The sequence below is a fragment of the Anser anser genome (assembly GCF_964211835.1).
Source record: "Anser anser genome assembly, chromosome: 1".
Lineage (NCBI taxonomy): Eukaryota > Metazoa > Chordata > Aves > Anseriformes > Anatidae > Anser > Anser anser.
This window is the reverse complement of record NC_139720.1, coordinates 209,004,698-209,029,871: the sequence shown is the minus strand read 5'-3', so window position 1 is coordinate 209,029,871 and position 25,174 is coordinate 209,004,698. Positions and strand designations below refer to the sequence as shown.

Below are 25,174 nucleotides of genomic sequence, written 5' to 3'. Positions count from 1 at the left end.
CGGTGCGGCCAGGGCTGGGATTTGTAGTTCGTCTCCTTCCCTTCGCCCTGCCCCCGGAGCTGCCCGCAGGGCTGCGGCTCTTCTGCCGTAGCGAGGAGCGAAGCAGCCTGGCACGGCTCGGCACGGCTCCGGGGGGGAGGTAACGGGGGGCAGGAGGAGGGGGGGGGAAGATAGGGGTCGGGGCGCTGGGGGGTGGTTTTGGGGTGTAAAAGGGTGGAGGGAGGAAGGAAGGATGCTCTGGGTGAGGGACGCAGGAGGGATGCTCCTGGGAAGGGATGCTCCGAGGGGGGGGATGCTCAGAGAGGGGTGTTTGGGATGCTCCGGGGAAGGGATGCTGGAGGGATGCTCAGAAGGAGGGATGCTCGGGGTTTGGGGTGTTTGGGGCTTCAGGATACAGGAGGGATGCTCGAGAGAGGGATGCTGGGGGTCAGGATGCAGGAGGGATGCTCAGGAGTCGGGGTGCAGGAACGGTATTGGGGGATCGGGCTGCTCAGAGGGTGCTCGGGGGTTGGGGTGCTCGGGGCTTCAGGATGTAGGATGGATTCTCAAAGGAGGGGTGTCGGGGGTCGGGATGCAAGAGTGTTATTTGGGAGTTGGCGAGATGCTCAGGATGCTCCGGGGAAGGGATGCAGGAGGGATGCTCAGAGGGAGGGATGCAGGAGAGGTGTTTGGGGCTGGGGGTGCTCACAGAGAGGGATGTTCAGGGCTTGGGATGCTCAGAGGGAAGGATGCTCAGGGGTTGGGATGCTCGGGGCTTCAGGGTCCGGGAAAGATACTTGAAGTAGGGATGTTCAAGGGTCAGGATGCTTAGAGGGAGGGTTGCTTGGGGCTTCAGGATAAAGCAAGGATTCTCGGAGGGATGTTTGGAGGCCAGGATGCTCAGAGAATGGGATGCTCAGGGACTGGGATGGGGAAGGGAACTGGGATTAATGGGGGCTTGGGGTTCAGGGTGCAGGAGGAGTGTTCAGGGCTCAGGATGCAGGAGGGAGCTTGGGGTGCTTGGGGGGGGGGTCTGGATGCAGGAGGGGTGCTCAGGAGCTGGGATGCTCAAGGGAGGGATGTTTGGGGGAATGGGCACAGAAGTGGGGTTGTGATGCAGGAGGGGTGCATTACAGGGAAGGAAAATGCTTGGGGATCGGGATACAGGAGAAGGCTTGGAGGCAGGTATACAGAAGAGATGGCTGGACTAAAGGTTGGGATGCGAAGGGGGATGTTCAGGATGCAGGTGGGGAACCCCAGAGCGATGCTGGGTGAGTGGGTGTGTGTGCATTCCCCTGGTGCCTGCAGAGCTCTGCAAACCTTCCTTTGCAAGGCAGCAGCTCGCCCCGAGGAGCTGCTCAGGATCGTGTTCAGGTTTTCACCCAGGGATCCTGACCTGGGGAGAGGAACATCCAGGGATGTTCCCATCCCATAGGGAGCCAAAAGGCCCTAAAAATTCGGAGCACATTTTGTGACAGAGGCAGTAAAGTTTGCCATGGTCTCAGTTTGCCACGGTCTCAGTTGGCCTTCCTGGTTTCTGGATTGGCTGAGGCACAGCCGAATATTTGGGGGTTGCAGGGAAACCGAGGATTAAAATGAGGGACATATCCCATATTTCCTGAAAGCTGGAGGTCGCTGTATCTCCAAGCAGTTAGGCAGGGTCTGATGAATCCCAGCCAGCGCTCAGTGAAGGGGACGTGGTTTTCGCTTGGGCAATCTCCAGGGCTTTTATTTCTATACACAGATAAAAGCAGACAGAAATGTGAAGGAAGGAGAGTGATGTTTACTCTATAAATACCTCAAAAAAAGCCTTCCGGAGTAGATGTATTTACAGTCCCCGGGGATGATAAGAGAAAGGACGCTGGTCTGAAGGTCAGGGCAGGAGCTGGGCACTCCCGGTATCACACAGGGGCAGCAGAGAAACGCAGCCCTGGCTGGGAGCTCTGGCTAGTGAGGAAAGCAGAAGGCTTTGGGAGGAGGAAATTTTGTCTGTGGTTGGTGCTGGGTTTAGCCATAAAGCCAGCGGTTTGTCAGGGGTGGTCCAAGTCCCGGTTCCTGTGCCTTTGCTACTGAATTCGGGGGCAATGGGATAGGGAAATGTAATTCCTTGTGCCTCAGTTTCTGCAGCCACAGCTGGAGATGATGGCTGACAACATGCTAGCAATGCTTTTGAGATGCTTTATTAGAAAAGGATGCTGACATGTATTAGGGCTGCGCGTGTATCTGTTGTCTGGAGGGGAGGAATGGAGCTGGGAGGAGTCTGGAGACAGAGAGAGGATAAAATGTCAGGGCCTTAGGCTTTATTTGGCATTACTGCACTCATCGCTTTGACATCTAGCCAAAGCCTTTTTTTTTTTTTTTTTTTGTCTGATGACTGAGTGCCTAACAGAGAGAAACATAAAGCAAGAGAAGAGGCTTTGGGGTTTGTGTGCACCGAAGGGATCGAAGGAGCAGCACTGGAGACCAGAGAGCAGCGTAGCTGAGGCAGCTGCCTTCAGCTCCTCTGGGCAGCCTGGGCCAGGGCCTCAGCGCCCTCAGAGGGAAGAATTTCTTCCCAACGCCTCCCCGAAGCCTCCCCCCTGCCAGGCTCCAGCCGGTGCCCCTCGTCCTGTCCCCCCAGCCCTGACAAAGAGTCCCTCCCCAGCTTCCCTGCCCCCCCTGCAGGCCCTGGCAGGCCGCTGGCAGCTCTCCCCGGGGCCTTCTCTTCCCCAGGCCCACCACCCCCAGCTCTGGCTTCATAGGTGAAAAAACCAACAGATTTTCGAAACGTTAACAGAATTTAGTAAAGATATGGACTACTGTCTGGTAAATTTAGGCTGACTGCACACATGCACTTTGGCTGGTTACTTTTTTGGGACCCCTCAGAGAAATGTGTGGCCACAAGAAGCCTGCTGATCCCGAGGCGGAGCTCCTGCTGTACAGCAAAGCCCCACAAAATGCTGCTGGTCCAGCTGGGCGATGATACTCGGATGAACCTTTAGTTTCTGGAGAGGACAGGAAGGTGCTGGGCAGGGCAGGAGGTCCTGCAGAGCATGGGGACAACCTCCTGGTCCAGACCTGCCCATGGCTCCACCAGCAGCGGGATGAGGAGCCCCGCAAGCACTCAGGGTGCTTCTGACGGAGTACGTCAGAGGGCAGGAAAGCGTGGAAGAGCCTTACGAGCCCAAATTAATTAGCTGTAGTGAGTAGGAGACACGCAACCCAAGTGCAATCTGTCACTGGAAAGCAGTTTGGGACAGGAAGTGAGGAATATGTTATCTCCTTGAAAAGAGAAGGTGGATTAGAAAAGGCAGATTGTAATTACATGTGAAAATTTTGGCCAGGCTTCCGCGCTGGCAATATTTCCCTGCTACGACCGCAGATGGGTAGAGTCTCACTTTGGTTTCTGAAGGGCTATTTAGCTGCATTTTTGGGGGAAGTTATTAGCTCTGAGTTTCTGTTGTATTGCTGCAACAGCGTCAGTGCTATCTGCCTTGTCTCATGTGTGTTCCTCTGCGCATATTCCTATAGATACGCACAGTTTGTAGAACAGCGGGCACTACTTCAGTTGAAGCTTCCAGACATTATTACAGTGCAAATAATAAATAAGGCAATCGGAGGCTTTAGATATTAATGAGCAGCAGGATGTCAAATAATTAAGAAAGAAATAAAGAGGGAAGCAGCAGTTGTGTCACTGAGAGGGCTTGAGAAAGAAACTGCAGCATTAAGTCATTGTGAGTGCTCGAGGCATGCACGGAAGATCACAGAGCTGGCGTCACATCGCTTCAATTAATTCAGGTGATTTAGCCAAAATAGCTAGATCCCAGCTAAATTAAGAGTGTAACTGATTGTGTAAACTATAATAGATCACAGGGAGAAAAGAGTAGGGGATGTGGCAGCAGTGATGACGGCCTTTATTTGATGATTTACAACTCTGTAGGTCAATTGCAATTTCTTTATGGTTATTTACGAAGTTTTTTTAGCGTTTTAGGAAAAAAAAAAAAGTCATAGGGAAGTGATAATGACTGCTTGTGCTTGCTCAATACCTGCTGGTGAGGCTGCATCTAATGGATGTGGTACTGATGTGTTGCAGGCTGTTTGCCCTCCTCAGCAGGGTGGATGGACAGGTACTTTGGACCAAAAATATCCCCATTGCTTATGAATAAAGGACAAATTTGTTCCCTAAAAATAAATAAATAAATAAATAAATACATAAAAATATTAGGACTGCAAATTCCTTTGATGTTCCTGGAAAACAGACCTAGAGAGGTGTGTGGCAACAAGGGCTGCTTCTTTGGACAAGTTTGCACTATAAGTCACAGCAAATTTTACAGAAATTTCAGAGAATACTGTTGTGCAGTATGTTGTGCTCTAGGAAGGTGCTGTGTGCACTCACCTCCATCCTGCAGCAGCTCAGCATCCTGCAGGATTGAGCCTTAATTGCCTTGCTGCCTGGAGGATGAAGGAAGAATAACAGTAATGTCTTGGCTGACATAAAAGGAACCACTTGAGCAGGAGTTAAGGACAATAAAAGGTGACTCTTGTTTCTGTACTTCCAGACCTCCAGAGCATTTAGGGAAGTAGATCATGATTTTGTCTTCTTTTTAAGTAAGAAGTAAGTCACATTATTTATCAGCCTACATTTGGATGGTGGGATTTTACCCCTCCTCTAATAGTATTTATTAATCTATATAGCACGAAACAATCCGGATGCCACTGTAGGAAATGTGCTGAATTTATTACCAAGATTTCCTGAAGGTAAGGTAAATCTCAGATCTATCTTTTTGCAGCTTTTTATGGTGTGGGTGCAGGAACTAATAGTGCATTCTGCAAAAAGTACTGAGGAGCCATTACTGGAAATCTGCTGCTGGCAGAGATAGGGGAATGAATTGATTTAGAAGTAATTGGATAGACTTCAAGTGAAATGAGTCCTAATTAAAGAAAAAAAACACAGTCAGGAGAGAAATATATTAAAAGGACACCTCTGAGCATTACAGAATATGAAGATTAGACCCAAGTAAAGCCCAAGGTGACTTTTCATCCTGAGCTCAGGTTTTTTGTTATTTTTATTTGCAGTTTACTCAGTTGAGAGAGTGAAACTAAGCTGGTCGATGATGCTCTTTGCTTATAGTCCATTTCACTCTCTGCTTTCTAAAGCATGGTTGGCTAGCTGTCCTTGCAGGGACACATCTTGCAGCAAACAAAGCCTGTTGCAAACATTGAAATACTTCATTTTCTTTGTGGCTTTAGGTGGAATTTAAGTCTGGAGCCAGGGCTGTAGTCCTTTACAGCATCCTTTTTTTTTAATTTTTGTTTTTTAATTATTTATTTTCATTTTTTTTATTATTTTGAGGAGGTATGGGAAGAAAGCACTGACACGTATTTATGAATGCAGTGTGTGCTACCAAATACCATCCATGCTCATTGATCTGCCAGGCAGAAAGGAGAGCGTCTTCAGGACAGTTTCCTAGGTCTGAACATCTGCATGACAAAGATGAGAGGGGAGGACATTCCTCCCTCTTCCAAAGCACGGCTCCCTCTCTAGCACATCTTCAAAAATCAGGAAGGAAGATCTCAGAAACTAGCTTTGTCAGCCTGCCTTTGGGAAAATCATTGGGCACATCCTTTTGAAGGCTGTGCCTGGCAGATGAAGAAGGTTTGCTTGATGGCAGGGCTGCCATACAGGGGGACCAGGGCAGGCCAGGGCTCACAAGAACCTCGTGGAATTCAGCAACGACCAATGCAAAGTTCTGCGCTTGGTACGGACTCGTCTCTGGATGGACTCATCCAGCATGGACTCAGCTGTGCTGTACCAACCCCCTGGTGAAGGCTGGGGACTGGCTGACAGCAGCTGCCCGGTGCCTACCAGGAGGTCATCTGGGAGATGGAGCCGGGCTCTTCGCAGCAGTGCATGGCAGGAGAATGAGAAAAAAAAGCAAGCATAAATCAAAACAAGAGGTTCCAACTGGAAATAAGGAAAAACTCCCCACTAAGAGCTAGTTAAATACTGGGGCAAGTTGCTCAGGGTGGTTGTGTGATCTCCATCCCAGGATGTTTTCAAGACCTGGATGGAGAAAGCCCTGAGTGACTTGGTTTAATCTCAGCTTTGTGCGGTGGTTGGACCACAAACCTCCCTCCCGATCCTTTGATTTTACCCATGTTTCTCCTGCCAGTTGTTCACAAGGGGAGCAGAACAATTTCACCGTTTCATGGGAATTTTTTCTTTTTCACTGCAAAGCTATGTACTTTCTGTTTTATGTGAGCTACACAACAGATGGAACCTCAGAGCAGCTCTTCAGATTAATAATTAACACTTTGACCTTCTCCAGCATCTTCATGTGCTCCAGGAACTCAGCTCTCTTATACAAGCAGGAATGAGCCAATCCTCCCAACTTTATACTGTGAGTTATTATTGCCTGCGAGGAAGACAAAGTGCTGAAATGTTAAAGTTCTCCCGCTTCTTATGATAGATTCCTGATTCTTTGAATATTTGTTCTCTCTTTTTTTTTTTTTTTAGTATTTAACAGAAGAAGTCCAGGTACCAGATCTCCAGGGCAGCATTCGGCTGCCCAGCGATGAAGCTCTCCCTCCCTCTCCTGCAGTTCCCTGGGTTGTTTATGACACGTTTCCAATTTCTGCAACAAATGAGGCAGTGCTCTTACAGGCAGCAGTCTCCTTCACTGCAAACCCTGATTCATTCTCCAAGAAGGCCCTGGAAAAAAAATAAAGTTAATACGAGATCCTTTAAATAATATCTCTGAAAGCATCTGGAGCTGTGCTGGGGCTGAATTAGCCAGCCTAACTCCTAAACTTTGCCACTTGAATGCTGTCTTAGTGTAGTTTGAAGACTGTAGTGTTTGTTATTATATAGTACAATGCATCTGGAAGGTAGCTTTAATACAGTTTTAATATTGCAATGTGCATGGTAAATGTCTCCTTTTTAAGGGCTGCCTGGCTGGCATCTCCATCCTGGCTTTTTCTGGCTCATGCTCCGGGAGCAGCTTGGTGTAACCTGGTACACGACGGAAATGTGGGGTTGTTTGTCCCCCCCCCCCCGCTGACACCAGGGTGGTTAGAGAGGTGTAGGTTGGTTGTGGGACCTGAAGCCCAACCCTGTGTTGTGAAATCCTTCGCTCGTGATGGACCCTCCACCACAAGGTCAGCTTGTGAACAGTGAACAGTGAACAGACAGGGGACAGAAAGGCCAGGATGGTGCCTAGCGAGCCTCACACCATCATTGCTGGAGAGGGATATGCACGCGTCATGGTTTTTTCATCCTGGAAGAGCACCAGCGATGGGGAGGGGTGATGTATGTGATGTATGGTCGAGTGGGAGGGCTTGAGGTTGAAGCCAGAGCTTGAGGTTGTACCTGGTGTGTTTGTTTCCCCAGCAGCAAGGAGCTGTATACCAGGGGAGCTGGGGCGTATGCCATCTGCGTGCATATTTTTCATTAGTGGACCACCACCCACCTGAGGACCTTCAAACACTTTGCAAGTGAAGGCTCAGACAACCGAGGAAACAGAAAAGTGTTTTTTCTTACGGTCATACACACATGAGCGTGGATGGCACTGTCCTGATCCCATTTAGGTAACAAAGGTGATACACGCCTTCTTTTTACCTCTCCCATGGATTATTTCAGGCTATAGGCAGCAACAATCTCCCACTGTGGATTTGAGCACGTAGCACCAGGGGGAACCTGCTTTGGGTCCCTGCAATAGGTTTCAAGAAACCCTTGCTGTCTGATGGGGTTTCTTGCGCAGCAGTGCATCCAGCACCTGGCTGGAAATGCTCTGAGCTCTTCCAGGGAAACCCCTGGGGGCTTTTTCAGCACTCTCTAATGTTTTATGGCCGGTGAATTTGGGCTGTGACGAATGGGAAGCTTTGCCTGACTCTGCAGTTTCTCTCCCCTCTCAGTTTGGTCCAGCAAACAAATGCGGCAGGTCCTGGGGGGCAGCCAGGGCTGCACCACTCCCTCTGCTCAGAGCCGAGTGGATCTGGGGAAACGCGGGGCACCACCCTGAGCTGCTGCACCCCTCGAGGAGGGGGAGCTCATCCTTTCCTAGGGTCAAGTGTAAGGTCATAGTTGGTTATTTACAAGACAAAAACGCTCAAGTATGTGACTAGTCTGAAGAAGTTCTGTGGTTTTGTGTATTTATTCCAGTTTTGGGACTTCACTTTCAATCAAGCATCACCAGAGTGGAAGCTTTTCTGCATCCCTCAGAATACCACCATGAAAAAGTCACAAGGATTATCATCTTTATAGCGCCCCAGATGGCTTCCAAGCTCTGTTTCTGGTCCTGAAAGCTCAATGAATCTTCCCTGAACTAACCTGATGCTCTGTTCCTTCTTCCAGCAGCTGGGAGCAGGGATGGATAAGATACTGGAAGCTGTGGTGATGTCCTCCTACCCCAACAACGTGAAGCAAGGCCTTGTGAGGCGCGTCATCGAGGCGTCGAAGCAGCCCATGGACAGTGAGCAGTGCTGGTCCATGCTGGAGCTGTGTACCAAGCTTTATCTCGTGGGGGACACCAAGTATAAAAGAGAGATCGGGAAGGAGGTTTTGGAGGTCTATGGCCACTACCACCCGGAGGAATTTGAGGAGTTCTTCAATGTCCGCTTCCTACTGAGTCTCCTCCAGGAAGGCTACGGGCCTCTGGGGAAGAGAAGCCATTATGTCCTCGATTATATCCAGTTAGGGCTGCAGTTCGTCTTGGAAAGCCCATCAGCAAACAGCATTTTCAGCTTGTTGAGGATCGAGGTGCTCCGGAAAGTCTGCGAGAGGCCCGGCCCCAAGCAGTGCGCCAAGATCAGCAAACTCTTAACCCAACATCCTCAGTGCATTCCCACGGGCAAGCACCAGGTCTTGTTTTGTCAGCAGCTGATCCGGTGCATCGGGCAGTTCCAGTGCGTCTCCGAGGGGGAAGAGGACATCATGGAGTTTTTGGAGCACGTGAACAAGGTGAGCGGTCTACTGCAGAGGATCTGGAGGACTCAGACCTCAGCCATCCTGCCCTCGTTGAAGGAGCTGTTCACTATCATTTCTTCAACAGGTAATGATAAAAAAAAAAAAAAAGGGGGTGCAAATGTAGGGATTGGCTTTGGTGAGGAACAAAAGCACTTGATGGTTTTCTTGGTTCTCATCCACTCCAGAAATGCAACCACAACTGAAATATAATAAGCAAGTGTCCCTAACTGTTACCTAGGACCTTAGGCTGAGAAAGTAATATCCCCTGAAACCACATGGAGTCAGTACACAGGAATTGTTGACTGGGCTGAAATATATGCAGCACAGGTTTGTGCGTTCAGTACTTTTCAGCATCAGCTGGGCTTGATGGAAAGCATCTTATCTGCGGCAGGTCAGAGCTGGACCTGAAAGCTCTCAGAAATGTCACTCTCAGTCGATGAATCGATGGAAGCCCTCAGCCTGCTCCTTAGCAGAAAGTAAGAGCAAAGCTAAGGACTTGCTCCTCACCAACCTAGAGGTAGGAAGCCCTGCTGTCTCTCTGGACGGTGCTTATGTCTTAAGGTAGGACAGAAGATATTGATCCATCTTCTGGGGCCTTTAGATTCTCACAGAGAGGCTCAGCAGATTTTTGGAGATCCCAGTGCCAGTAAAGGTTGGACTGTGTGTAGGCAGGTAAGCTCCTGTCCCAGCTATTCTTGAGCCCATAAGGAGATGGACATTTCAGTTTTCCCTATATGAAAACCTCATCTTTTGGAACGTGCTCCAGGCTGGCAAACCTGCAGTCATATCCCAGTGCGATTATTTGCAGTAATTAACATAAAGAGAGCACACAGAGGGAATCTGGGACCCAGGCAATAATATTCTAGTGTCTGTGATCCCTTTGGGCTGTGTATGACTGCATGCAACAGCCCGTCTGCTGCGACCCAACCTTGATATTTTGGGATTTGGGCGATTGCCCTCCTAGCACAGCTACGCGTGGGCTCCTCATGGCCTGTTTATGCCAGCTGCATTGACGTAGGCAGGAATTATCTGGCTTTTAGAGCTGAGAACTGGCCTCATGTGCCTGGTTTCCCCGGGGACTAACATCTTCCCTGCTGGTGCTCGTCCGTGTCTTGCAGAGGAGCAGGAAGCGCCGTCCAACGCCTTGGCCAGCGTGGTCCAGTTTGTGCCTCTGGAGCTGATGGATGGGGTCATAAGGAACCTCACCAACGACGACAGCATCAGCGACGTGCAAATGATGATGGCCATTGGCAGGTAGGAGAATTAGCGAATGCATTAGTGAATGTTGTTCTCGGTCTGGAGGAACAAAACTGCCCCAAAGCTGCACTCGGTTTCTCTGTGGGGGTTTAATCCCAGGACTGTAGCAAAGGCCATTTTGGCTGGTGTCTTGTGAGGTGTGGGGAAAAGGGGAATTTCTCAATCCTTCCTTCCAGCTCTGAGGGTCTAAAGAACTAGAAAAAAGACTGTTTTTTATTATTATATTATTATAAAGACTGATTATTATAATTATTGTATTTGTCTGGTTTGATTTGATTTATTTTTTCTCAGAAATAAGCAGTGTTCTGGGATATCCAGCATAAGGTATCTTGGAAAGAATTGATTTTTTTTTTTCCAGAAGATTTAAAGGGCCATTTCTTCCCAAAAATCTCCTTTAAAGAATTTCATGTTGGTCCCCGTATCCCTTCAGAAGGACATCACCCTAAATCACCAGCCACATCTAAAAGCCTCGCAGGTATTTTTTAATGTCGAGCTGTTTCAACAAGCCCACCTCGACCTTCACCAGACGACTGCAGTGCTGCTGGTCTAGATCTTGGTGCTGTGCCATGTTTATCCCTGACGTCAGTGCAGGCAGAGCCCACGGAGAGACATCAAGGCATGACGAAGCAGTAGCGGGTGAAATACTGCCTGGCGTGCCAGACTTGGTCCTTGCAGAGCCAGGATCCTCCCTGGCATCACCAGGTCTTCCTTGCACAGCCGTGTCCAAGTCCTACAGCTCCTCTATGCCCCCATACCCTGCTCCTGCCTTGCCTAGGAGCCTCTCTAACTCATGCCTTCCTCAGAGATCTTCATTGAAGTGGGTGATGTTCACAGGCAGGAGCACACACACTTAGCCCAAGGGAGCTGGGGTGACTTGATCGCACTGGAAAAATCTCTTTTTTTCCCCTCTCCCTTAAAGGATTTCTCCCCCCTCCCCCAGGTAAGTTACACAACAGAAACCCACATTATTCCTGATGAGAACTTTATGCCTGAAGAAAGAGATCCCTTCACTTTGACTTGCTGGGGAGGGTCATGCTATTCCCAGGGGCCAGAAAAACCCAAGACAAAAAAATAAATAAATTACCAGTTCAGTTCTTAACCCTCTTCTCCATCTTCTTCTCCTTCTGGGATCCTATTCCCAGATGCTGCTGTGAGCTCCAGGCGATAAATCCTCCACGAACGCCAGTGCCTAAATATAGCAGTTGCAAAATCAATTGCATCATTCCTTAAAAAATTCTGTGTCACGCAGAAGGGTGAGTAAATGATTACTCAGACTGAGCCAAACATTAAGCAGGGCCTGCAAAATGTAATTAAGCTCACTTAGGAGAAATGCAGAAGTTTTGGCGGTGTGTTTATAGCAGACGGATGCCCCAGAAAACTGCGTGACTGTTGGCCTTTTGATGAGCGTGCTGCGTGCTTAGAAAATCGAAGAAAAATGTACAAGTCAAAAGGGTCTTTCAGCTTGGGATCCCTCGCAAAGTGGTCTTCCTCCAAAGCTTGGGTTTAGGGGTTCATGGCAGGGGAATAAACTGTATGTGCAGTAAAGCTTTTGATCAAGCATTTAAAGAGAAAAGAGCAGTAAAAACAGCAAGCCTGGCACCTGCTGGTACAAGTGTACACCACAATCTCTAAGTTTCTCTTTCAGAGTTTGTCTCTTTTCAGATAAACTCTATTGATATGCACCCACAACTTCAGAAGTACTGATTTTTACTTTCTTTTTATTTTTTTTTTTCTTAGGGTGTATCTGTTTCAAAGAGCCCAGCTCCGGCTGCGGAGAGAGCGCCTGCTGTCACACAGAGATGCAAGCACTTGTTATCTCTGGAAATCAGGATTTGAGCTTTTCAAAGCTGGGCATGCCACATCAATGGCTGCTTTGGCAAATTAGGGGCCCCGCTTGCAAAATGTTTGTACATCTTGCAATGTGGAAACTGCAGCGTGAATTTAAAATGGAATTTGTTCCTACTGCAGCAATACAGGCAGCAGGTGGGGCAGGATTATAACTTGGCCATTGATGTTGGTAAAAAAAAAAAAAAAGCTTATTGCAGACAAGGTTGTTTTGTTCCAGTGTAAAAGAAGATAGGTGAAGGGAGGCCTTTGGATCCCTGGATCTATCTCCCTGCTTTATAGGCATTGATGCTACAGATCCCTTTCATGAACGTCCAGCCACAGTCTTCAAAGCAGGGAGGGCTTTTGCTCCCACTGCTTTCTTTCATAGCTGCCCCACCATTTGATTGCTTTAATGGTTCAGAGCTCTCTTCTAATAGCCAGCCTATATTTATTTCCTGCTTTCTTATAGTCCTTTTGATTTTATGCCAGCATAAATAGCTGCAATACCTCTTTTCCCTCCCTGGTGTTTATTCCGTCAGTGTATGCACAGACAGCAGCCCCATCCCCTCTTTGCTTTCCAGTGGCTATACTGAACAAGCCAGGTTATTTCAAGTTTGTCTTGCAGGGAAGGTTCTTCATTTTCCTGACCATCTTAACAGGCTTTTTCAGCACCTGCTTCCACTTCAGTTCATCGGTCTTGGACATGGATGGAGAGGTTTGTGTGCTGTGTTCCCAATGAGATTCATCATGGCCTTAAACGATGGCTTAGGAGGTGATGGTTTTGCTTTGGAAAATGTATTTTTCTCCTGCACTGCAGCACGATGCTGGCCTTTTCCATGGCTGCTGTTACATTGGGAACTCACAGTCACCTGATGCCTTGCTGCTCTTCTTCAAGCATATCAATTCTCATCACGTAGTAGCCGTTTCTTGTTATCTGCTCCCCACGTGCTTTGCATGTGTTTTGAATGAAGATATTTCATCCTGGTTCTGCATCTCTAATCATCAGGATCTTCCTGAGGATACCTCGATCCTCCTTTTGTTTTGATGATGCCTCCCAGCTTTGCATCATCACAAGTTTCACAGCTGTGTTCAGGATGTTTGTGCCAACACCGTTAGGTCCTGTATCCGCTCAGATACCCAGACAGATATGATCTACTTGTGTCCTTTGACTAGAAGATCAGATATCATGACAAATCTTACTTTGTCATCTATGATAAACCACCGTGGCTTGCTACCCCTTCTTTTTAGTAACCCCCTTATTGCCTGTCTGCATTATAGGAACTCTCCTCCCAATCTTCCCACAGAAAGCACCATGCCAGTGTTAATAGGGTCATTAAAACTCACCAGAGTTCAATTTTACTTGATGAACATCACTGCCTCCCCTTGGAGTGTATGAGCTCTTTGTTTCTCTTTCATACCAGCTGTCATTGCTCCTGTTTCCATCCTCATATCTCTTATCTGCCTCCTCTTTGTCACCCTGATCAATTCCTTCCTCTCGGTCAAAACAGAGGCAGAGGATGTGTTTAGTTTGGAAGTCAAATCTGGAGGCTGTATCATATCTTTAATCACCATCACATCCTCCGTATACAGCGATTGCGTGTCTTTCCTTATTCTGCTCTGATGCAAATGTCTGCTGAAGCTTTTCTGGTATTTGTTTTATTATCCAACTTGGCTTGATTTTTGTTATTTCTCAACATCCCAACATATTCTGCTCTTCAAGCTGTTCTTTTTTTTTTTTTTTCTTTTTTTCCTCCCAGTTCCTCGTGGAGTTGCTCTTTGCCTTATGTGGTTATTTATCCACAGTTGCTTTTATATATCTTGCACAAGACGTAGGCTTATAAACAAAAAGGGCTGATTGGGTAAGAAAGCTGGACTGAGGTGGGAGATTGTGAAGCCCTGGGATATCTTCAAATCAACGGTCCTGAAGTGATTAGCAAAGTTTGACCTTTGGAGATCCTAAGCCTTGGCTACTTTGCAGTTCTGTTTAACATTTAATTTAAACATGTTTTTTTTAGAAAGGCTTAATTTAAGTAATTATTTAAACAACCTGTCATCACTCAGTCTGAGGTTATTTTCTTACGAGTGACTCTCCTGTGAAGTGTTAGTTGCAGAAACATGGCGTCGTGTTGGCGGAGTGGCTATAGAAGGAATTTGCTAGCTATGACCTTCAGGAATACCTGGCTTCAATTAAGGTTACCAGAATTTTCTTTCTTTATTGTGATTTGGGGAATGAACGTTTACCATTCAGAGAAGATAAAGATCCAAATCTGGGTATTTTTCCTTACCAGTAGCAATGCAGATATTATACAAGTATTGTTAGTTCTCTAACAGCAGCAACGCAAAGACCTCAATGAAGACCTCCCACAGATATCCACCACTTTAAAAACAGAGGCTGTCCTTCTAGGGCCTCCTCTGAAGGATTTATTTGAGAATCCACAAAACAATGCTATGGTCTATAGGGCACCAGACTGGTGTTAGAAACTTGAACTTGAGTTGATTTAAGTCAATGGTAGAAATCCCCACTTTCTTCTATGGGCTTGGGTCAGGTCCTCTGATGAGCCACAGGATGCTGATGCCATTGCTGTAATTCCGCTTCAGGCTCTGTTGTGCTTTGAATAATGTTATGGATGCCCTGATGAATCCTCTGTGGCAGGGGTTTGGAACTGGGTGGTCTGTAAGATCCCTTCCTACTCAAACTATTACGTGATTCTGAATGTCTTATGTGGAACCTCTCTCTTACTCGTCCAACCCATTGAATGGACGGGAACTTGGAAGAGATTTAACCCAGAGTGGAGCTGGGCTTTCACAATATATCTGTTGTTTACTTTAAGAGTTTGGATTTCATTTCAGGATGATCGACTGGGTGTCCTGGCCCCTGGGAAAGAACATAGACAAGTGGATTATTGCTCTGCTGAAGGGTTTGGCTGCGGTGAAGAAGTTCAGCATCTTGATTGAGGTTACTCTTTCAAAAATTGAAAAGGTCAGTGGGCATTTTGAAAAACATTTCCTTGCATCTGGGAGATCTTGCCTTTTGACTGGATAAAAATGAGATATGACTTAAGATGTATAGAAAAGATTATGCTGTACCAAGGGGTTTGGAGGGAGCACAGAGCCCACCGCATATTCTGCAGATGCTGCCTTACTGTGCATGGGGTGGTGGGCAGCTAGGAGTAACGTTCTCCAGAAATACCTATTTTAGCTTTGTGTGCCTAGCTCCTTGCTACAGGGAGGTGGGCACTGGGATTCAGCGTGTTTCTTGCCTGAGTGCCTTGCCAAAGGATTTTGGGTGTGGTGGCAACTGCAAGCCCAACCTGAAGTTCTTTAGGGCCTGGTTTGCAGAGGTACTGATACCTTAAAGGTTATGAAATATAACAAACCGAGGACTTTAAAGCCAACCAAACACTTAACTTCCCAAAACGTGAAGCTCTTCTACAGCTTGTCCTTGGGAACATGAAATGCTGTCCTTCAGCTGTGCTTGGATCAGTGCTGGCCCATCGCACCAGTGAGTAGGTTAGCAGGCCACATAGTCACAGGTCAGCTTTAAACCTGTGTTCTGGCCTTATTTGATTTACCAGCACAGGTACAGCCCTACTCCCATTGCCATCTTACAGCATTTTCCATGCTGTGGTCCCACTATGTCCTCCTTTGTAAGATGGAGATAATAACTGGCTGTGTCTCCAGTGGAAGTCACCACTGAAGTTACCAATACCATAATTATCTACATCAGAGCATTATTAGTAACTGCATTTGTCCCTGTGATCCCCCATGTGCATCAAGCAGTGGCAAGGTAGCTGGGTATCTCCAACGTTTCTTTATCTTTTTTTTTTTTCACTGTTAGTGCATAGAAAAAGGACACTGCCCTTAAAACACTGTGTGATTCTTGGAAAACTCTCAGAAGTATGGTCTGAAAGGGGTAGAGACCATTGCCATTTTCTGTAGAGTAAGACAAATATCATTGCTTAGCCTTTGAAAGTGCTGAAAGGCTCTGAAAGGCCTCTGCTTTCTATCTCTTTGCCTGAAAGGTAGGTGATAAGGTTCCAAATACAACCATAAAACAGGAGAGGCACGTTTTAGAAAATCTAGCATCCTGCTGTGCTCAGGTGGCCTCATCTATCAGGAGGTCTGGAGGTATGTTACGGCTATCAGGATCACCCAGAGCTCTGCACCTCGGTGTGCCAGGCACTGCACAGGCCTGAAAGAGTGATGATAACCCAGATGGCATTTTTAGGGTGCTCTGAGGACACACAGTGGACAGGAGATGACTCTGGAGGTGTGGTAGATGCCCAGTGCCTCCCTTTCCTGCTGGGCCCTTCTCACTCGTGTTGTGATGCCAGCCTAGCTTCTCATTCACTTTTATTTCCCCATCAGGTCTTCTCCAAGTTGCTGTACCCCATCGTGAGAGAGGGAGCTTTGTCCGTCCTGCAGTACATGCTGCTGAGCTTCCAGCACTCCCACGAAGCGTTTCACTTGGTAAGGATGTGTCCGGCCCTTGGATGAGTGCGTCACCACAGCTGGGAGGGAGCCCAAGGGGCTGAATATTCCCCTCATCTGCTAGCTTTTGCCTTGTGAATGTAAACCCAGCCCCTGTCAACTTGCAGCCTGGCCCTGCTGGAGGTTGCTCACCCTCTGGTGAACAAGTAATATAGTAATATATATAATAAAGTCCTGATGGTCAGTATTGCCCGGCTTGGTCTGGGTCTGGATCACCGCCAAACTGCACTATTACATTGGAGAAGGAAAGGGGGCATGGAGGGGTGGCCTGGGGAGGAAGGTGGGCAGGGCTGTGCTGACCCAGGATGGGGTTTCATGGGCAGGTTTAGAAGATAGGGCCCCATATCTGAACCCATCCTTTCAACTGAGGTGCTGCAGATGTTGCCACTCTGACTTTGGGATGCAAGACTTTGGATTGACAGAATCTTGGAAAGCTCAAGTAGCAGCAAATATAATCCCAAACAGCCCTTGCTGTTTCTTAAGAAAGCATCTGACTAGCCCTTGAACCCTGTGGACCCCGTCACACATGTGATGTCAAAGTGACAGCAGTATGTGCTACCCCTTATTTCATGAGGCCATGGGGGCATCTTCCCAAGTGTCACACAACATCAGCGCAGCAAGACTTGAAGACTGGGTCAGAACACTTCCAATCATGAATTCTCCTCATTTAAAGGAAAAAAGAAACCCCAGCAACCACTTCTAGCACCCTCTTTTCATTTCCAGGGTGATGCTTTTTTACTGTTGACACTAAGGCACAGCTCTGCTTCCCACCAGCGTTGCCTCCAGAATGCTGTAGTTGAAAAGTAGGTCTGAGAGCAAAGGCATGCTTGCAGTGATTGAACTGATAAAAGAGCTAATGGAAATTTACTGCTATTAATGCTTGATTTCATACTTTTGCATTAAAGCCTTTACTTTTGGCTTTCCACCTAAAGTTCACAGAATAAACAGATAAGGTTGGAAAAAAGCAAAGCCAGCCAACATTTTCAACTGATGTTTTTTTTCGTTCCTCAGCTGCAGCCGCTTTAAATGAGCCTGATTTCTTGAGAAACTCCTCAGTTTCTAAAAATAGACGTTCCAACGGGTTGTCTTCGATTGGGTGTCCAAAATTTGAAAGACTCCAAAAGCCATCAGTTGCTCTTGGCCTGAAGTTTCCATCTGCAGCCCAGCGAGCGCAAATTTCCTCCCCTATTTAAAAACAAAACAAAAAGCAAAACACCAAACCCAACAAAACAACGAGGCATAAACCAGTCATGCTTCTTATCTCTTTCTGTTTGCCCTGGCACTTTGGAAGAGTTTTGAGAATTGTTCCGATCACAGCTTGGCAAAGTATCGGTGCATAAGATGGTTCTGGGATTCATTTGTTTCCCCCACCAAAGCTTTCCAGTTGAAAGGAAGTAGTTAAAATCCCCAACATTTTGAGGAGAAAGAAAGAAAGAGAGGAAGAAGAGTGAGGAAGGGACGACCAAGTAAAGGATGAACTGCAGATTTTGAGCTGTTGAACCAGGATTGTTCTGGTTAAAATCACGTAAAATGGAAATATGGAAAACGTTGCCTGACTAGCACATCTGCAGGGCTGGGAACAGGTTAGCAAGGCTCTGTGCAGCTGTGGGGTCAGCAGAGGGTGCCCGTGAGCAACGTATCTTTGTGTTTGGGTCTGCGTGCTCACTGTAAAATTTTCTAGATTAAAGCAAAATAACGAACGTACTCTTTACGTGCCTGTCGCTACCCATCCGACCATACTGATTCCAATTTAGTTTAAACAGTGTGAAATAAAATATAGCACATGAGGTAACACCTCTTGTAGGTTAATTCATCTATTTTATAGGTTCGAATCCCTGCACTTGGTGCTTAAGATTCCTTTCCACTGTGGGTTCGTGTTTTAGAAGGTGCTGATCTGCACTAAGAATGGAAAATACAGCATGGCAAACTTTTCTTTTTTTTCTTTTTTTCTTTTTTTTCTTTTCTTTTCCAGCTGCTCCCTCACATCCCCAGGCTGGTGGCCTCTCTGAAGAAGGAGGACTCCAACTCTGCCACCAGCTCCCTGGAGCAGCTGGCCGAGCTCATCCACTGCATGTTCTTCCGCTTCTCAGGATTTCCAGATCTGTACGAACCAGTCTTGGAAGCGATTAAAGTAAGATATGTACTTCGTGGCCATTTTTTTCTGTATTGCATATGGACTTGACATCTCAGTTTGCAGTGTAGTGCTGAGGGACTGTCCTACTGGTAGGGATGCCCAAACCTCAACACCTCCAGTTGTGGCAGATGAAACGGCTTGAAATTCTGAGTTTGAACACTATATAGGCAAGCTGGCTGTGTTTTGGGAGTAGAGACTTCTCTTATGGTGGATCTGCAGAAGTGCTTGCCATGACTGTGGGTTTTAGTTATAGGTTTAGACTTGAGTGCCTCTAAAGTACTAATACTAGCAGCTAAACAGTTCCTTGCATAGATGCGTGTTCATGTGAAGAGCAGGGAAATGAGTTGTGCCATGGACACCTCCAGCAGAGGAGTTTTGCAGTTGCCCTCTAGTAATTTGTCGTGTAGAAAGACAAGTATTCATGGCACCCTTCTCTCTTTCCAAGGCTCTTCCAATTCCAAACGAAGACCGGATTAAACATCTCTTGGGACAAAACGCTTGGACCTCCCAGAAGAATGAGCTAGCCTGCTTCTACCCACGCCTGGCATCCAAATCAGAGACAGGAAAGATTGGCTTAATTAACTTGGGAAACACCTGCTACATGAATAGCATCATACAGTCTCTTTTCATGGCTTCAGAGTGAGTTTTTGCTCTCTTGCTCCCATTCAAGACTGCTCCGGGGTTGCTCATCACACAGGCGTTATGCTTTCTACACTAATTTTCCATCTTGTTTTGCCTCTCTGGTTTTCTTTTGCAGCTTTCGACATTCGGTGTTGAATTTAACCGAGGGCAACTCCCAGCCCCTGATGACAAAACTCCAGTGGCTCTTTGCGTTTTTGGAGCACAGTCAGGTAATTATTTCATGTTCTAGTTATTTGTTTGGACTGTCGGCTGCGGAAAGGCTCGTCTCCAAGTTGCTTCCTGCCGACTCCACTGTGCTGATAAGGAATTGTGGATCTTGGTGGATTTTTATATCGGGACGAATTTTGTTTACGTGAACGAGGCTAATTTTGGGGGTGGAGGAGGCAAGCGAGTCTCGAGCTCCTATCACCCATGAAAGTGAGCTGTGTTCACACTAGGCTGCCTTTCTTCAGCCTCTGGCCTTTCTGGGTTTGACTGATGCAATCACTAATAGTTTTGACAATGAAATCCTTTTGGTAATAGCTTACATATGTGGCCAGCTGAAAAGCCTGTTGGTATAAAGCAGCAGTTTCTGTTTCTTGCTGTGCAGCAAAGAAGACTGGAGCAGTTTGCTTGTCCCCTTGCTTCACAGCAAAGTGCAGTCAATCAATAGACATTGCCTTAAAAACAGTTTGGTCAGAAAAAAAAATCACAGTACCAGCAACAACAACGAACCTGTGGATTCCAGATGTTTTGAATCTTCTGTATTTGAGGGAAATTAAAAAGTTATAACCCATAAACAAACTAATTATGAATGCTTTCTTGACAAATCTGAAATTTAACATGGGTGACTCCAGATAGGTCTCATCTAGGTCCTCTCTTGAAAATACATCCTCCTATCCCTAAAAAGACACAGTTTTTAATTTTTCCCTTGCTGTGAACCCATTCATTTGGGACTCTTCATTTTCCAAGCCTTGAGTTGGCTTGTTGTACTGTGGTATTATGCCATTACAGATCACTTTGGGGGAAAAATATAGAGAACCTGTTAAATCGAATATTTGGCCAAAGAAGGGCCTGTTTTTTTTCAGGGCAGGTTAGGGTGCCTGTGATGTGTAAATACAGTAACATATCTGCTTGTAGATAATAGTTTCCTAGTAATTTCCTATCATCATTCTAGTTATTTTTCTTTTTTGGGCAGTACTTAAAGTCACTTCTTTGCCAGTGATGAGTCTTTCCCCATGTTAATTAGGCAGCAGCTTCCTAGTGGTGGCAATTACATTATCACTGATTATGCAGATTACCTGCCTGCAGTGATCAGAATGATGGGTGGCAGTTTAGTGGATTTTTTTCTTTTTAAGGAAGGGATTCGGTGAGAGAGATCGTGATCAAATTAAGTTGATCATCAAATTAAATTCAGGCTGAATTAAGTAGAAGTCTCTGCGTCAGGAAAACAAACCATTTTAAAATTGAATGGAGAAGTAAATGTGTGGATATTTCATAGAAATATATATAAAATATATACTGGTAAAAGCAAGCATATAGAAGCTCCTGTTCTCATAACAGAGGAGCAAAAGGATGTTCAGCAGGGCTGAAATGAATCCTTCCAGTCCTGGCATGCAGCAAACCACGCAAGTCTTCCCCTCTGTGAAGTGGGAATCCAAACCCCATGGCTTAAATGTGTTTTTCCCTCTTGGTGCCAGCGACCTGCCATCTCACCTGAGAGCTTCCTCTCTGCCTCCTGGCCACCCTGGTTTACCCCCGGTGCTCAGCAGGACTGCTCGGAGTATCTCAAGTACCTACTGGATCGGTACGTGGCAAGCGCCCTGATTTCGGAGCCCAGCAACAGGCTCCCCTAGACCCGGTGTGATATTTAATGCTGACCCCCGGGGATGCAGAGCGAGTGGCTGAGAGCTGGAGGAACTCAAAGAATAAAGGCTTGGGGTGAAGGATGGTGAGACCAGTCTGGGGTGTCTTGCTTGTGCCATCCTGGCGGTGAGGTCAGCAATGAGTTCAGCTTGAAAATTTCGGGAATTGCACCCCATTGAGAGGAAAGCTGTTTGCCTGACAAGCCTCCTCTTTAAAATGTTGATTTTTGCCTTTCTCTCACCTAGAAATCCCAAATCCTGGTGTTCTGGTGATGCCCAAATCCTGGTGTCCTGGTGATGCCCCTAGAAGTGGGGTCAATGGCCCATTGACCATCCCCACCCTCCTCCTGCAGCAGACCCCTGTGCACAGGCAGGCTAACCCAGATTAACCCCTACGACTGAAGAACAGAAACCATACTTTAGAAACTAGTTCTTGGCGTTGTACTGGTGTATAATGCAGACTTTTTTTTTCCCCTGCCAAAGATTACACGAAGAAGAAAAAACTGGGAAAAGGATCTACCAGAAACTCAAGGAGTCCAGCTTGATGTCTCAGGCCGTGGAGCATCATTACTTAAACAAGACATTGATTGAGAAGATGTTTGGGGGTAAAATGATGACAAAGATCCGCTGCTTGAAGTGTCTGAATGTCTCCTCCCGAGAAGAAGCCTTCACAGACCTGTCGTTGGCTTTCCCCCCGCCGGACAGGCACATACACAGGCCAGGGAGTGCCTCTGTTCTACCCGTGGAAGAAATTGGCCCACAGTTTATTGAGCCTCCTGAAAACCCAAACCAGGTAACGGGGTCTCCTTGGGTCCGAAGGAAGCCCCCCGTGTCTGGAGACCTCCCAGCTCAGCCGGTGCCAGTGGAAACGGTGGGTTTTCAGGAGGCTGGAGTACCATCAAATCCCTTAAGCAGCGATGCTGTTGGAGCAGAATCAACCAAAGACCCAACATCGGCTTTTGGGGAGCAGGCGTCTGCTCCCAAGGACTCCAGATCCGTCCCGGATTTAATCAACTATTTCCTGTCCCCGGAGAGACTGACAGCGGAGAACAAATATCACTGTGAGAAATGTGCTTCCTTGCAGGACGCCGAGAAGGTGGCGGAGCTGACAGAGGGGCCGCACTACCTCATTCTCACGCTGCTGAGGTTCTCCTTCGACCCACGGACCATGAAGAGGAAGAAGATCCTGGACAACGTCTCTATCCCTGTGGTGCTCAAGCTACCTGTCCTTGTCTCCTCGGAGGAAAACGAGGATGTTTGGCGACCCAGGAAGAGCAGAGCTGGCCCGGGCAGCAGTTTTGTGTCTGTCGTGTACGACCTCTGCAGCGTGGTGGTGCACTCGGGCATCTCCTCCGAGAGCGGACACTACTACTGCTACTCCAGAGAGTGCACTGACACCGTTCCCCACGGGCAGCCGCAGGATGGGGTGCCGAAACCGGCTTCTGACAAGCAGTTGGACATTGAAATCCAGTGGTACCTCTTCAACGACACCAGGGTTTCCTTCTCCTCCTTCGAATCGGTCAGCAACGTGACCTCTTTCTTCCCCAAGGACACTGCCTACGTGCTCTTCTACAGGCAGCGGCCGGGCAGGCAGAGCTGCCCGCTGCACGAGGCTGCGGCAGAGGCCGGCCACCTGCATGGTGAACCCTCGCTCAATAAGGACTTGATGGAAGCCATCTCCAAAGATAACATCCTCTACCTGCAGGTGAGTTCCTTTGCCGTTTGCTGCAGGGTCTGATCCCGTGGCTGTCCAGCTCGTGGGACAAATTTCCAGCCTCTGGGCAGCGGCAGGGTCAAGTCCTAAGGATAAATCTGCACCAGATTTATCCCCAGAGCAGATTTTATTCATCAGCAGAGTTCAGAGCTTTGCAAACAGCGGTGTCCTGTAGGAATTTGAGGTGAAATTTGGGAGTCCCAGGGAAATTTGAGGGCTCTCTCCCCTCGTGAGGTGCCCGTTGAAGGGCTGTTTTCTGCTCACCCATATGGCTGGAGGGACACGACACCTTGATGCATCTCCCCTGCCAAGTTCTAGAGATGAGGACGTGGCCTGGTAACCCCAGCTTAATTCAGAGGAGGCTCCCAGGAGCACCCAAACCACTGCCAACTAACTCCTCAGGGAAGGTGGGAGCCCTTTAGCTGTAGATAATGGCGATATCCTCGTGTTATTTCTCCTCCTTCTCCCAGGAGCAGGAAAAAGAGGCGAGGAACCGAGCCGCCTACATTTCCGCCTTGCCGAAATCCCCGCTGTGGTGGAGGGACTTTGACAGGGACAAGGACGATGACAGCTCCTCAGGGGGATGCAGCCCTGCGGCGGGCGGAGGTGGATCCGGCTCCTTTCACGGACTTGTCTTCTAGCAGCTGGGTTAAACCGGAACATCAAACATCCACGGGGCCAACCCAAAGCCAGAGGCTCCTCTTCCTCGCCCCGCTGACAGCGAGCATCTCAAGAGGAGGATTTGGGGTACGTCACGATGGAAAAGGACTCAGGCTGGTTTGGAGGCTGCGTTGTTGGCACCTGGAGGGTCGTCCTGCTTCCTATGCACTCGGTCTTAAACGCCTTAAACTAACCCTTGCAGCTCAGCGCCTGCAGACAGCTCGGAGAAGTGCCCTTGTGCTTCAGCGCGGTCGTGTCTTGCCTGCTGCCACCAGCCTGGGGAGGACACGGGGTGGGGATGGGGTTGGGGAAGGACCCAGCGATGGTCTGGGGATGAAGGCTGCTCGTGCACATCCCACCTGCAGCCCTTCACGCAGCACTGAGTTTTGGGGGACCTCTTCACAGTTGTTTTTTTTTAATGTGGTTGTGAAAGAGCACCTGAACAAACCTCTAGAGGTGGAAAAAGGCTGAAAAAAGGCCCCAAAGAGGCCTCGCAGCCAACATTGCGATGCTTCTATGCCGGGGGGGGGAGCCTGCAAGCTTCCCTGGGGGCAGTGAGCATCAGCAGGTTCACCAGAAGGGTTTGGTGCAGCACTGCAAAGCACCCAAAAGATGCTGAGGAGCACAAACTCCTCCGGCCAAGAGAGACTGACCGTGGTGTGTGGTTGTTTTTTGGGGCTCTGTCAAGCCCCTCTTGCATTACTGGTGACCTCTGGATGCTGTTAGCGTACACGGCAGCCCAAGGCACGCAGCTGCTTGTCCAGATGTGTCTTTAGGCTCGGTGAACCTGGCATTTCATGGCTTGAAAACTGGGCTTTCCTTTGGGACGTCTTGAACCGAAAGACAGAGACCCCTGCAACCACTAGCTATTTCTTCAAAGTCCTGATTTACAAGGAGAGCCACCCAACCAAATACGCTATATGCACCCAGCATAAATACCTAGTATGTAAACCAATGCTTTATATGAATCAATAATGGGACAGGGACTGATTTTGGTGGCAGGAGCCAGCCCAAGCCTTGGGCAGTGCATCTATAGGATTGTGGCTCCCTCCCCGGCTGCTCCCCACCCATCGTCCCAACCTGCTCCTTACTTGCGCCTGTAGTAGATTTCCTCTAGCTCCAGTGGCAGACTTGTGCCTTAGGTCCTGGGTGCGGGGCCTAATCCTGACGGGGGGGTTTTGGGGGAAGCATTTTTTTTTTTTGCTGTGGAGGACAAGACAAAGCACAGACATTGCTATGGGTGATGCAAGCAGAAAGTCTGCTAGAGAGGATGTTTTCTGGCACGGGATCGAATCTCTGGCATATACTATCATATATATTCTTTTATTGTCTTTCCTACATATAAATAAAGGAAATGAATTAATTCAACAGAGAAACTTCGTGTCTTACAGCAGTACTCATGGGGTGGATGGGGTCAAAAAGATGATGGGAGAGGAGCATTCCAAAACCTTCCTCTTGCTGCCACGCCGGCTCCCTGCTCTGTGTTGGAGTGTCACCTGGAGGCATTTCCTGAGCTCTGGGCCACCTGCTGGATGGTACTATAGCAGGAGAGAGTCTCTGCCTTGATGAGACCCTAATTTAAATAATGAACGCAACGCGGGAATCTGGAGAGGTTGTTCCATAGCTATGCTCTTCCCTGAATATATCTTTATATTTTTTTTTTTACCCTACAATTTGCTGAG

At 47.8% G+C, this 25,174-nt stretch overlaps 1 protein-coding gene across 3 annotated transcripts; it reads left to right on the top strand.

The window, feature by feature from the left end:
• Positions 1-3: 3 nt before the first annotated feature.
• On the top strand, positions 4-24,860 carry USP35 (ubiquitin specific peptidase 35). Of its 3 annotated transcripts, none has more exons than XM_083848824.1 (11): positions 4-139; positions 8,312-9,008; positions 10,042-10,177; positions 14,858-14,987; positions 16,376-16,477; positions 18,471-18,629; positions 19,078-19,271; positions 19,390-19,483; positions 20,954-21,060; positions 21,602-22,823; positions 23,303-24,860. In XM_083848824.1, exons 2-11 carry the CDS (start codon positions 8,327-8,329, stop codon positions 23,471-23,473), a joined length of 2,997 nt encoding a protein of 998 aa, XP_083704950.1. In that variant the 5' UTR covers positions 4-139; positions 8,312-8,326; the 3' UTR covers positions 23,474-24,860. The 3 variants fall into 3 exon arrangements, with proteins under 3 accessions (XP_083704950.1, XP_083704951.1, XP_083704949.1); XM_083848825.1 differs by having other exon boundaries at positions 14-139; positions 8,315-9,008; XM_083848823.1 differs by lacking the exon at positions 4-139 and having other exon boundaries at positions 8,120-9,008.
• Positions 24,861-25,174: the final 314 nt, after the last annotated feature.